Source organism: Heteronotia binoei, chromosome 15, assembly GCF_032191835.1.
Source record: "Heteronotia binoei isolate CCM8104 ecotype False Entrance Well chromosome 15, APGP_CSIRO_Hbin_v1, whole genome shotgun sequence".
Taxonomy (NCBI): domain Eukaryota; kingdom Metazoa; phylum Chordata; class Lepidosauria; order Squamata; family Gekkonidae; genus Heteronotia; species Heteronotia binoei.
The window spans coordinates 5,879,121-5,893,454 of record NC_083237.1 but is presented as its reverse complement, the minus strand read 5'-3'; the positions used below and the strand labels follow the sequence as shown (position 1 = coordinate 5,893,454).

Sequence of the window (14,334 nt, the reverse complement as noted above, 5' to 3'; positions counted from 1 at the left end):
GAATCTTTCCTGTTGATTCGGGTGGGATTTTTGAGTGCTTCGCTTTGGCTGTGCTGCCGAAGATGAAGGCGTACAAAACGCTAATTAAGTCCAGTTTGCCACAACAGCGAGCTCCAGTCGATTCCCATCTGCTGTGGTTTGGTTTCTTATGAGAATTCAGGCGCGATAACCAGAAAAGGCAAACTCTGTCGACAGGACACTTCCTGCTTATTCGTTTGCAGGATCAAGACTGGAAAATGGCAGGGCTTTTTTTGTAGCAGGAACTCCTTTGCATATTAGGCCACACACCCCTGATATAGCCAGGGCTCTTCTTACAGGGCCTACTGTAAGCTCCAGGAGGATTGGCTACATCAGGGTGTGTGGCCCAGGGGTGGAATTCTAGCAGGAACTCCTTTGCATATTAGGCCACTCACCCCTGATATAGCCAGGGCTCTTCTTACAGGGCCTACTATAAGCTCCAGGAGGATTGGCTACATCAGGGGGTGTGGCCCAGGGGTAGAATTCTAGCAGGAACTCCTTTGCATATTAGGCCACGCCCCCTGATATAGCCAATCGTCCAAGAGCTTACAGGGCTCTCAGTAGAGGGCCTACTGTAAGCTCCAAGAGGATTGGCCACGTCAGGGGTGTGTGGTTTAATATGCAAAGGAGTTCCTGCTACAAAAAAAAAGCCCTGGAGAAAGGAATTAAGGACGGAAGGCAGGCCTATAGGGTGACAATGGACCCAGGGGTAGAATTCTAGCAGGAGCTCCTTTGCATATTAGGCCACACCCCCGATGTAGCCAATTCTCCAGGAACTTACAGTAGACCCTGTACTGAGAGCCCTGTAAGCTCTTGGAGGATTGGCTACATCAGGGGTGTGTGGCCTAATATGCAAAGGAGCCCCTGCTAGAATTCCAAGCTCTTGGAGGATTGGCTACATCAGGGGTGTGTGGCCTAATATGCAAAGGAGCCCCTGCTAGAATTCCAAGCTCTTGGAGGATTGGCTACATCAGGGGTGTGTGGCCTAATATGCAAAGGAGCTCCTGCTAGAATTCCAAGCTCTTGGAGGACTCGCTACATCAGGGGTGTGTGGCCTAATATGCAAAGGAGCCCCTGCTAGAATTCCAAGCTCTTGGAGGATTGGCTACATCAGGGGTGTGTGGCCTAATATGCAAAGGATCCCCTGCTAGAATTCCAAGCTCTTGGAGGATTGGCTACATCAGGGGGTGTGTGGCCTAATATGCAAAGGAGCCCCTGCTAGAATTCCAAGCTCTTGGAGGATTGGCTACATCAGGGGTGTGTGGCCTAATATGCAAAGGAGCCCCTGCTAGAATTCCAAGCTCTTGGAGGACTCGCTACATCAGGGGTGTGTGGCCTAATATGCAAAGGAGCCCCTGCTAGAATTCCAAGCTCTTGGAGGATTGGCTACATCAGGGGTGTGTGGCCTAATAGGCAAAGGATCTCCTGCTAGAATTCCAAGCTCTTGGAGGATTGGCTACATCAGGGGGGCGTGGCCTAATATGCAAAGGAGCACCTGCTAGAATTCCATCCCTGAGTAGACCTATTAAGATTACCAGTTGTGGGTTGGGAAATACCTGGAGATTTTGAGGGTTGGGCCTAAGGGTGGGATTTGGGGAAGAGATCTACCCCCCCCCCAAACAGCCCCTTTCCCCAAGGGAACTAATCTCTTATTTTCTGGAAATGCCTTGCAATTCCAGCAGAAATCCAGGCTCCACCTGCAAGCTGGAAACCTTACCTGCTGCGGGGAGTATTCCACGATGAGGGAATTCCCTAGGCTTCCCAATCCCCAGGTCCCAGCGGGGGATCCCCTGGTTTTACAGGCTTCCCCCCTCCCCCAGCCAGCTGGCCGGCGGGGGAAGCTCCACCCCCACAGCCATTATGCACCTCCAGGAACAATTCCCATAGGGAATGATGGGGAATTGATCTGCGGGTGTCAGGGGCTCTGGGGGGGCCTGTTTTTTGAGGTAGAGGTGCCAAATTTTCTGTATAGCATCTAGTGCCTCTCCCCAAAATACCTCCCAAGTTTCAAAAGGATTGGACCAGGGGGTTCAATTTTATGAGCCCCAAAAGAAGGTGCCCCTATCCTTCATTATTTTCTTGTCCTTTCAAGGACAACTCCTGCAAGAGCTATGGCTGACCCAAGGCCATTCCAGCAGCTGCAAGTGGAGCAGTGACGCGCACTTAACCAGTACACCAAACTGGCTCTCACTGTGTGTGTTTGTGTGTGTGTGTGATCCATTTAGTCAAAGGAAAATTGTTGCATTGATCAAAATGTTTTACAGTATTTATCAAACGAGACAAATTTAAGTAGAAGAAGAAGAAGAAGAATTGCATATTTATACCCCGCCCTTCTCTCTGAATCAGAGACTCAGAGTGGCTTACAATCTCCTATATCTTCCTCCCCCACAACAGGCACCCTGTGAGGTGGGTGGGGCTGAGAGGGCTCTCACAGCAGCTGCCATTTCAAGGACAACTCCTGCGATAGTTCTGGCTGACCCAAGGCCATTCCAGCAGGTGCAAGTGGAGGAGTGGGGGAATCAAACCCGGTTCTCCCAGATAAGAGTCCGCACACTTCACCACTACACCAAACTGGCTCCTTAGTACAACAGCTAGGGTTGCCACCCTCCATTTGGGGCCTGGAGATCTCCCAGATTTGCAATAGACAGACTACAGAGGTCAGTTCCCCTGGGGAAAATGGCTGCTTTGGGAGGAGGAGCTAGGGTTGCCAATCCCCAAGTGGGGGCAGGGGATCCCCCAGTTTGGAGCCCTCCCCCCGCTTCAGGGTCATCAGAAAGCGGGGGGAGGGGAATGTCTGGCGGGCACTCCATTATTCCCTATTGAGATGTATTCCCATAGGAAATAATGGAGAACGGGTGTGTGGGTATCTGGGGCTCTGGGGGGGGCTGTTGTTTGAGGTAGATGCCCCAAATTCACAGCGTAGCATCTGGTGCCTCTCCCCAAAATACCCTCCAAGTTTCAAAAAGATTGGACCAGGGGATCCAATTCTATGTGCCCCAAAAGAAGGTGCCCCTATCCTTCATTATTTCCTATGGAAGGAAGGCATTGAAAAGGTGTGCGGTCCCCTTAAATGTGATGGCCAGAACTCTCTTTGGAGTTCAATTATGCTTGTCACACCCTTGCTCCTGGCTCCACCCCCAACGTCCCCTGGCTCCACCCTCAAAGTCCCCAGATATTTGTTGAATTGGATTTGGCAACCCTAGAGGCAGCTGTATGGTATTATCCCTCATTGAGGTCCCAAATCCTGCCAGCTTCCACCCCCACATCTCCAGGCATTTCTCCAGCCTCAGTTGGCAACAATAACAGCATCCCTAGCAGGTTCCCCTTCCCAGCTGCTTACCTGGACACCAGGGGTTGAAGAGGACGTAAGTCTCATAGCGGGGGTCAAAGGGCGCCTGATACTCGCCCGCCTTGCTTCGGGTCTTGACGCTGAACTGGTACTTCCCAATCACGGCTGTGGGCGAAGTGTTGACCCGCAGGGTCATGGTTTTTCCTTCCCAGTCAAGCAACTCGGCTCCCCAGCTCCTGTCGGACAGCCGGGTGCCCACCGGGACAAGGATGTGCGTCCCCTTGGAGGTCTGCGGCGTGGGCCCTGTCAGAGAGGCGGAAGAAATTGGGGGCTGAGACAAGAAGCGACCGCATCGCTGAGAGATAAGTTGCTTTCTCCACTCCCCAGGTCCATCTACAGATGTGCACACATCCTACCCGGTACTGAGCATCTCTCAAACGAGAGCTCTTTTCAAGGATTCCAACTGAATCCAAACATGGACTTTCTGATTATGAACATAGATGAACATATGAAGCTGCCTTCTACTGAAGCAGACCTTTGGTCCATCGAAGTCAGTATTGTCTTCTCAGACTCGCAGCGGCTCTCCAGAATCTCCAGCTGAGGTTTTTCACACCTATTTGCCTGGACCCTTTTTAGTTGGAGGTGCTGGGGATTGAACCTGGGACCTTCTGCTTCCCAAGCAGATGCTCTACCGCTGAGCCACCGTCCCTCCCCTCTATAGCCCTTGTAGGTCAGGTCAATGTGCAGAGCATTCTTTAGCAACAGGGCCTTTTTTTGTAGAAAAAACCCAGCAGGAACAAATTTGCCTATTAGGCCACACCCCCTGACACCACCATTGTTTCACACAGGCCTTTTTTTTTTTGAAGATGAAGATATTGGATTTATATCCCGCCCTCCACTCCGAATTTCAGAGTCTCAGAGCGGCTCACAATCTCCTTTATCTGCCTCCCCCACAACAGACATCCTGTGAGGTGGGTGAGGCTGAAAGAGCTCTGACAGCAGCTGCCCTTTCAAGCACAACCTCTGCCAGAGCTCTGGCTGACCCAAGGCCATCCCAGCAGCTGCAAATGGAGGAGGGGGGAATCAAACCCGGTTCTCCCAGAGAAGAGTCTGCGCACTCAACCACCACACCAAACTGGCTCTTTTTGTAGAAACAGTCCAGCAGAAATTCATTTGCATATTAGGCCACACCCCTGACATCACCATTGTTTCACATTGGGCTTTTTTGAGAAACAGTCCAGCAGGAACTAATTTGCATATTAGGCCACACACCCCGATGCTAAGCCAGCCGGATCTGCGTTCCTGTGTGTTCCTGCTAGAAAAAGAGAGCCCTGTTTAGCGATAATGTTGGCTCAATTAATGTGCTAGAACGGGGGACTCCAATGTGGCGTCCACTGCTTCCTTTCTTGGCACTCTCCAACCTGAGAAACGTTTTCTAGCCGGTGGTGACCTCACTAATGAGGCAGGACGTCCCACTACAGTCGGCCAGATCTGTCTTTCATGCACCTGGCTTTTGTTCTCCTTACTTCCCCATCTTGCCTCTCCAAATTCAATCAGGTTCCGCTCACCTGGCTTGTGGAATGCACCTCGCCCTTCCCTTGGGCTTGGCACACATTATTTATTATTTATTTATTACTTTAAATTCCTATCCCGCCCTCTCCGCGAGCGGACTCAGGGCGGCCGACAACATTCATATTCACAAGTTGAAAACCAGTAAAAACCAATAAAACATAATTACAATTTAAGATTTTAAAAAACATTTCGCAGTGCTGTATCAGTACAATACAGGCGAGTTCTTCTTTTCTGACGGCGATCACCTAATACTCTATACGATGTCGGGTGACAGTTCTCTCCTGGCGGGATATCAAAGGCCTGTCGGAACAGTTCGGTCTTACAGGTTCTGCAGAAAGTGGAAAGATCCCGCAGGGCCCTTATGGCCTCTGGGAGAGCATTCCACAACGCTGGTGCTGCCACCGAGAAGGCCCTAGCTCGCGTCGAACGCAACCTAGCCTCCTTTGGTCCAGGGATGGACAATAGACCTTTTGTCCCTGAATGCAGTGCTCTCTGGGGAACATATGGAGAAAGGTGGTCCCACAGATAGGCCCCTGACCATAAAGGGCTTTAAAGGGCTCTCTGATCCTACCACGCAGCTGCCCCACAGGTCCCAGCGCCAGAGATTTCATCCTGTTAGTTTAGCACTCTGGAAATCTACTCTATATGCCCCAGTGATCTGGATTTCAACCTGGATTCTCACCAGACCATCCAGATGGCAAGCTTCTGGGGTTTTTTTGTGGGGTGGTGGAAAGTATGGTATATTTCTTGCCCTTGCAGATCCAGCAATTTGCAGCAAAAGACCACTCCAGAGCCTGCTCCCGCCTTACTTTGTTACCGCCAACAACGTTTGATTCAGCAGATCAGCTTTCGTGTGCATGCACCCTTCATCAGATGATGAGATGGGGTACAGCGAGCAGGGTTACATATAGCTGGCGGGCAGGGGTTAAGCACACACAATGGTACCAAGTTAGAATCTATGGCAAAAGAGTACAGTTAACAAATGGAAAGGGCAACCAGTTTGGTTTCGATACCATTGATTGTGTTGGAAAACAGGAAAAGTCCAAAAACGTGTCAGAAACGAAGAGTGACGGTGAGAGTGTCACAAGGCAATAAGTGCAGAGTCTGTTCATTGCTCTGTGGCAGGGGTGGCAAAACTGAGGCTCGGGAGCCACAAGTGGCCCTTTCAGGCACGTTGTGGGGCTCTTGGAGCCCCCACTGCCCCATCGACCAGCTTGGAGAAGGCATTTCTCGCTCCTCCAAGCCAACTCAGCCAACAGCTTGGAGAATGCATTTAAAGTTAAAGGAGACCCAGTTTGGTGTAGTGGTTAAGTGCACGAACTCTTACCTGGGAGGACCGGGTTTGATTCCCCACTCTTCCGCTTGCACCTGCTGGCATGGCCTTGGGTCAGCCATAGCTCTGGCAGAGGTTGTCCTTGAAAGGGCAGCTGCTGTGAGAGCCCTCTCCAGCCCCACCCACCTCACAGGGTGTCTGTTGTGGGGGAGGAAGGGAAAGGAGATTGTGAGCCGCTCTGAGACTCTTCAGAGTGGAGGGCGGGATATAAATCCAATATCTTCATCTACCTCACAGGGTGTCTGTTGTGGGGGAGGAAGGGAAAGGTGATTGTGAGCCACTCTGAGTCTCTCTGGAGTGGAGGGTGGGATATAAATCCAATATCTTCATCTACCTCACAGGGTGTCTGTTGTGGGGGAGGAAGGGAAAGAAGATTGTGGGCCGCTCTGAGACTCTTCAGAGTGGAGGGCGGGATATAAATCCAATATCTTCAGCTACCTCACAGGGTGTCTGTTGTGGGGGAGGAAGGGAAAGGAGATTGTGAGCCGCTCTGAGACTCTTCGGAGTGGAGGGTGGGATATAAATCCAATATCTTCATCTACCTCACAGGGTGTCTGTTGTGCGGGAGGAAGGGAAAGGAGATTGTGGGCCGCTCTGAGACTCTTCAGAGTGGAGGGCGGGATATAAATCCAATATCTTCATCTACCTCACAGGGTGTCTTTTGTGGGGGAGGAAGGGAAAGGAGATTGTGAGCCGCTCTGAGACTCTTCAGAGTGGAGGGCAGGATATAAATCCAATATCTTCATCTACCTCACCGGGTGCCTGTTGTGGTGGAGGAAGGGAAAGGTGATTGTGAGCCACTCTGAGTCTCTCTGGAGTGGAGGGTGGGATATAAATCCAATATCTTCATCTACCTCACAGGGTGTCTGTTGTGGGGGAGGAAGGGAAAGAAGATTGTGGGCCGCTCTGAGACTCTTCAGAGTGGAGGGCGGGATATAAATCCAATATCTTCAGCTACCTCACAGGGTGTCTGTTGTGGGGGAGGAAGGGAAAGGAGATTGTGAGCCGCTCTGAGACTCTTCGGAGTGGAGGGTGGGATATAAATCCAATATCTTCATCTACCTCACAGGGTGTCTGTTGTGGGGGAGGAAGGGAAAGGAGATTGTGGGCCGCTCTGAGACTCTTCAGAGTGGAGGGCGGGATATAAATCCAATATCTTCATCTACCTCACAGGGTGTCTTTTGTGGGGGAGGAAGGGAAAGGAGATTGTGAGCCGCTCTGAGACTCTTCAGAGTGGAGGGCAGGATATAAATCCAATATCTTCATCTACCTCACCGGGTGTCTGTTGTGGTGGAGGAAGGGAAAGGTGATTGTGAGCCACTCTGAGTCTCTCTGGAGTGGAGGGTGGGATATAAATCCAATATCTTCATCTACCTCACAGGGTGTCTGTTGTGGGGGAGGAAGGGAAAGAAGATTGTGGGCCGCTCTGAGACTCTTCAGAGTGGAGGGCGGGATATAAATCCAATATCTTCAGCTACCTCACAGGGTGTCTGTTGTGGGGGAGGAAGGGAAAGGAGATTGTGAGCCGCTCTGAGACTCTTTGGAGTGGAGGGTGGGATATAAATCCAATATCTTCATCTACCTCACAGGGTGTCTGTTGTGGGGGAGGAAGGGAAAGGAGATTGTGGGCCGCTCTGAGACTCTTCAGAGTGGAGGGCGGGATATAAATCCAATATCTTCATCTACCTCACAGGGTGTCTTTTGTGGGGGAGGAAGGGAAAGGAGATTGTGAGCCGCTCTGAGACTCTTCGGAGTGGAGGGTGGGATATAAATCCAATATCTTCATCTACCTCACAGGGTGTCTGTTGTGGGGGAGGAAGGGAAAGGAGATTGTGGGCCGCTCTGAGACTCTTCAGAGTGGAGGGCGGGATATAAATCCAATATCTTCATCTACCTCACAGGGTGTCTTTTGTGGGGGAGGAAGGGAAAGGAGATTGTGAGCCGCTCTGAGACTCTTCGGAGTGGAGGGTGGGATATAAATCCAATATCTTCATCTACCTCACAGGGTGTCTGTTGTGGGGGGGGGGGGAGGTAAAGGAGATTGTGAGCCGCTCTGAGACTCTTCGGAGAGGAGGGTGGGATATAAATCCAATATCTTCATCTACCTCACAGGGTGTCAGTTGTGGGGGAGGAAGGGAAAGGAGATTGTGAGCCGCTCTGAGACTTTTCAGAGTGGGGGGTGGGATATAAATCCAATATCTTCTTCTTCTTCATCTTCTAAAGTGGCTTTCTGTCCACCTCTCCCTCTATTTTCCTTCCTTCCTTCCTTCCTTCCTTCCTTCCTTCCTTCCTTCCTTCCTTCCTTCCTTCCTTCCTTCCTTCCTTCCTTCCTTCCTTCCTTCCTTCCTTCCTTCCTTCCTTCCTTCCCTCCCTCAAACAACTGATGTGGCTCTTCCATGTGGCTCTTACGTTAAGCAAGTTTGGCCTCCCCTGCTCTGTGGCTCCTCAAGCCTGGGTTAAAGTGAGAACATGTTTTTACAAAAAACCACTGCCCACCAGCTATATGCAACTCTGCTCACTGGACCCCATTCCATTGTCTGATGAAGTGTGCTTTTAGCACACGAAAACTTACATTCTGAATCAAACTTGGTTGGCCTTAAAGGCGCTACTGGACTCCAACTTTGTTCCGGCGCTTCAGACCGACACGGCTGCCCACCTGGATCTTTGTTCTAGCCTAGGGTTGCCAAGGTCCCCGCAGACTCCGGTGCAATGTCATTGTGCTGGTGACATCGCGCGCCAGCCGCTCTAAGAGCTTCCGGGAAAACTCTATAGTTTTCCCAGACACCCTAGCAATTTGGGAGGGAAAACTCTATTGTACAAATTCCTAGTGTGTCCGGGGAAAACCATAGAGTCTTCCAGGAAGCTCCTAGAGCAGCCGGTGTGTGTCATCACGCCAGTGACATTTGGGGAGAATCCCCCCCTGCTGGCCCGATGCCGGCCAGTAGGTTGAGAGACTCCCGGGTGGGGAAACCCCCATCTGCCCTGGGAACTTGGCAGCCGTATTCTAGTCAGTGAGAGAAGCCGCCGCTTTGATTGATACCTTCTCCCAAACAGGAATGCTGGAGCACATTCCAAGCGGGAACAAAACACCAGATCAAAAGACGCTTCCTGACCGGAACCTTCCTCCTGAGTTCAGTGGGATGGTGGCTCAGTGGTAGAGCATCTGCTTGGTGAGCAGAAGGTCCCAGGTTCAATCCCCGGCATCTCCAACCGAAAAGGGTCCAGGCAAATAGGTGTGAAAAACCTCAGCTGGAGACCGTGGAGAGCAGGGGAGAGACGGTGGCTCAGTGGGAGAGCATCTGCTTGGGAAGCAGAAGGTCCCAGGTTCAATCCCCAGCATCTCCATCTAAAAAGGGTCCAGGCAAAGAGGCGTGGAAAACCTCAGCTTGAGACCCTGGAGAGCCACTGCTGGTCAGGGGAGGGACGGTGGCTCAGGGGTAGAGCTTCTGCTGGGGAAGCAGCAGGTCCCAGGTTCAATCCCCGGCATCTCTAACTAAAAAGGGTCCAGGCAAAGAGGCGTGAAAAACCTCAGCTTGAGACCCTGGAGAGCCGTTGTCAGTCGAGTAGACAGTACTAACTTTGATGGACTGAGGGTCTGATACAGTATAAGGCAGCTTCATATGTTCATTGTCAGGACCAGAGGCGAGGCTGCAATTAGCCACTTGCACAACTAATGATGGATTTGCATAAGGCGCAAAGGAGGCCGCCCAGATTCGAGGAAGAGGAATGCACGAACTGGGCCTGTCCTTTCACACAGGTCCCCTCTGGCTGCCTCGCCCTCGAGCTGTCTCCATCCGGCACTTTCTGGCAGTTGCTCCATCGCATCGAGCACATATTTGGCCTCTGTACTCACGCGGCTGTCATGGTGCGGATGCGCCCCATTAACCAGAGGGTTCCTTGCGGAAGAGCTGGTGGCAGCCCTGAGAGGAACACCCATGCAATGCACTCCTCCTCGTGACCCCAGCGCCGTGGCGGATCGGGACAGGGAGAGCCATACCCTTGCGCCTTTCAAGTAAGGAACAGAATCCCATTAAGTAAGGAACATCCAGGTTATGATGATGATATTGGATTTATATCCCGCCCTCCCCTCCGAATCGCAGAGTCTCAGAGGGGCTCGCAATCTCCTTTCCCTTCCTCCCCCACAACAGACACCCTGTGAGGTAGATGAAGATATTGGATTTATATCCCGCCCGCCATTCCGGAGTCTCAGAGCGGCTCACAATCTCCTTTCCCTTCCTCCCCCACAACAGACACCCTGTGAGGTAGATGAAGATATTGGATTTATATCCCACTCTCCACTCCGGAGAGTCTCAGAGCGGCTCACAATCTCCTTTACCTTCCTCCCACATAAGGACATAAGAGAAGCCATGTTGGATCAGGCCAGTGGCCCCTCCAGTCCAACACTCTGTGTCACATAAGAACATAAGAGAAGATATGTTGGATCAGGCCAGTGGCCCCTCCAGTCCAACACTCTGTGTCACATAAGAACATAAGAGAAGCCATGTGGGATCAGGCCAGTGGCCCCTCCAGTCCAACACTCTGTGTCATACAGGGGCCAATATATGTGTGCGCGCGCGTGTGTTATATATATATATATATATATATATATATATATATATATATACACACACACACACATACACACATATATATACACTGTGGCTAATAGCCACTGATGGACCTCTGCTCCATATTTTTATCCAATCTCCTCTTAAAGCTGACTATGCTTCTAGCCGCCACCACCCCCTGTGGCAGTGAATTCCACATGTTAATCACCCTTTGGGTGAAGAAGGACTTCCTTTTATCCGTTCTAACCCAACTACTCAGCAATTTCATTGAGTGCTCATGAGTTCTTGTATTGTGAGAAAGAGAGAAAAGTACTTCTTTCTCTACTTTCTCCATCCCATGCATAATCTTGTAAACCTCTCTCATGTCACCCCGCAGTCGACGTTTCTCCAAGCTAAAGAGCCCCAAGCGTTTTAACCTTTCTTCACAGGGAAAGTGTTCCAAACCTGTAATCGTTCTAGTTGCCCTTTTCTGGACTTTTCCCTAATGCTATAATATCCTTTTAACTGGAGATGTCAGGGATCGAACCTGGGGCCTTCTGCATGTCTAGCAGAGGCTCTGCCCCTCAGCCATGGCCCCTCCCCAGTGCATAAACATTTTCTGTCAAGGGCAGCAGAGGTGTAGTGTGTCAACACACAGGCTGCTCTCCCACTGTCTCTCGCAGGCCTCCTCCCAATTCACGCCTCCTAGAGATTGGCACAAACAGCCGGGAGAGGCCAAGGGATGGGCTGAATGTCCTGCCCAACCAGCCCTCCGTTGGTTGATGCTGCGCCTTCAACAGCCCAGGAGGCCACTGAGTTTCATCCCAGATCGATGGGGAGGACAGGAGGAACGGCCAGGGTGGGGTGGAGTGTGGTGCCCTTCTGGCGTCTCTGGTGGGCTCGTGTTTTGCCTGAACTGACCTCCATCGTGCCATCGCAATACATTTAAACATGAGGCCTACTGCTCCCAGCTCTGGCTCAGGAAATACCCGGAGATTTTGGGGGTGGAGCTTGATGGGGAGAGGAGGGGCGACAGCAGGATATAATGCCGAGCGGCCATCTTCTCCGGGTCAACTGATTTCTGATGTGAGATCAGGCTAACCTGGGCCATCTAGATCAGATGCTCGCACAGACAGACAGACATGGCCCCACTGGTGGACCTCCTGATGGGCCCCTGGGTTTTGGCCCCTGTGTGACAAAGTGTTGGACTGGATGGGCCACTGGCCTGATCCAACATGGCTTCTCTTATGTTCTTATATAATTTTTTTGGCCACTGTGTGACAAAGTGTTGGACTGGGTGGGCCATTGGCCTGACCAACATGGCCTGACCAACATCCAACATGGCTTCTCTTATGTTCTTAGGAACATAAGAGAAGCCATGTTGGATCAGGCCAATGGCCCATCCAGTCCAACACTCTGTCACACAGTGGCCAAAAAAACCCCCAGGTGCCATCAGGAGGTCCACCAGTGGGGCCAGGACACTAGAAGCCCTCCCACTGTTGCCCCCCAAGCACCAAGAATACAGAGCATCACTGCCCCAGACAGAGAGTTCCAACAATACCCTGTGGATAAGAGTCACTGATGGACCTCTGCTCCATATGCTTATCCAATCCGCTCTTGAAGCCGTTCATGCTTGTAGCTGCCACCACCTTCTGTGTCAGTGAATTCCATGTGTTAATCACCCTTTGGGTGAAGAAGGACTTCCTTTTATCAATTCTAACCTGACTCCCCAGCAATTTCATGGAGTGTCCATGAGTTCTTGTATTGTGAGAAAGGGAGAAAAGGACTTCTTTCTCTACCTTCTCTATCCCATGCATAATCTTGTAAACCTCGATTATGTCACCCCTCAGCTGACGTTTCTCCAAGCTAAAGAGCCCCAAGCGTTTTAACCTTTCTTCATAGGGAAAGTCTTCCGACCCTTTAATCATTCTAGTTGCCCTCTTCTGCACTTTTTCCAATGCCATAATATCTTTTTTGAGGTGCGGTCACCAGACTTGTACCATTGATTTATACAGGGGCATTATGAAACTGGCTGATTTGTTTTCAATTCCCTTCCAAATATTTCCCAGCATGGTGTTGGCCTTTTTTATTGCAGTCGCACACTGTCTTGACATTTTCAGTGAGTTATCTACCATGACCCCAAGATCTCCCTCTTGGTCAGTCTCTGCCAGTTCACACCCCATCAACTTGTATTCACAGCTAGGATTTTTGGCCCCAATGTGCATTACTTTGCACTTGGCCACATTGAACCTCATCTGCCACATTGACGCCCACTCACCCAGACTCAACAGATCTCTCTGGAGTGCCTCAGGGATATTATGAAAGCACCTTTAAGACCAACGAGTGCTAATGTTTTAAGCAGGGCTTTTTTGTAGCACGAACGCCCTTTGAATATTAGGCCACACACTGCTGATGTAGCCAATCCTCCAAGAGCTTACAGGGCTCTTAGTACAGGGCCCGCTGTAAGCTCCAGGAGGATTGCCTACTATGCATAGGAGTTTCTGCTAGAATAATGTCCTGGTTTTAACCATGTTTTATTTTAAGCTTAAAAAAATATCTTTATGTTTGTCTGTGTCCTTTACGAAGTTTATATCTCCACTAAAAAAAGGTCAAGGTAGTCCCCTGTGAAAGCACCAGTCTTTTTTGACTCTGGGGTGACGTTGCTTCCACAACATTTACGCGGCAGATTTTTTGCGGGGTGGTTTGCCATTGCCTTCCCCAGTCCTTTACGCTTTCCCCCCCAGCAAGCTGGGTACTCCTTTTACCGACCTCAGAAGGATGGGAGGCTGAGTCAACCTGGAGAAGGCTACCTGAACCAGCTTCCGCTGGGATCGAACTCAGGTCGTGAGCAGAGGGCTCCGACTGCAGTACCGCAGCTTTACCGCTCTGCGCCACGGGGCTTTTATATCTCTCCACTACCTGGCGTTATGTTTTATGACACACGCGGCCTGGCCTAACAAAGTCTCATTTCTGTCAAATCCGGCCCTCGTAACAGATGAGTTTGACACTCCTGTGTGGAAACACGCATCTACCTGCAGGCCCTGCTGACTGTGAGAAGCTGGGTCCTCAGAAGGGAAATTGGAGCTCAGGATTCATTCCCATCCTGGCTGCCTTGAGCGGCAGGTTAAGGCAAGGAAGGGAAGAGACAGAAACCTGTTCTCCCGCGGGGTGTGGCCCCACATCTTCCTTTCGGCTCCCTCCCACATGACCTGTTCCAGCTGGCAGGAGAGCCTGGTGCTGCGCCATCAGCATCTTCTTCTCGCCTGCCGCTTCCCCCGTTTGTGTCACCACGTTTCTGGCAGTGTCTTTAGGAGCTAGGAAAACAGGCAGGGATCCAGCAAAGTTCTGCCCCGGCAGGGAGAAAAGGGAAAAGGCTGCACCTGCTGGATTCCTACCTGCCTGCCTGCCACAGTCAGAAAAAAAGGAACTTTCCTGCCTGCCGCCGGTCGGCAAGAAGATGAAGAAGAAGATATTGGAGAGTCTCAGAGCGGCTCACAATCTCCTTTCCCTTCCCTCCCACAACAGACACCCTGTGAGGTAGATGAAGATATTGGATTTATATCCCGCCCTCCACT

At 51.0% G+C, this 14,334-nt stretch overlaps 1 protein-coding gene across 1 annotated transcript in view; it reads right to left on the bottom strand.

The window, feature by feature from the left end:
* The window catches only part of TGM1 (transglutaminase 1), an 87,208-nt gene that overhangs the window by 29,841 nt on the left and 43,033 nt on the right, over positions 1–14,334 (bottom strand). Inside the window, exon 4 of the mRNA XM_060256310.1 lies at positions 3,359–3,610. Coding sequence (XP_060112293.1) covers positions 3,359–3,610 — 252 coding nt within the window. The remainder of the gene's footprint in view (positions 1–3,358; positions 3,611–14,334) is intronic.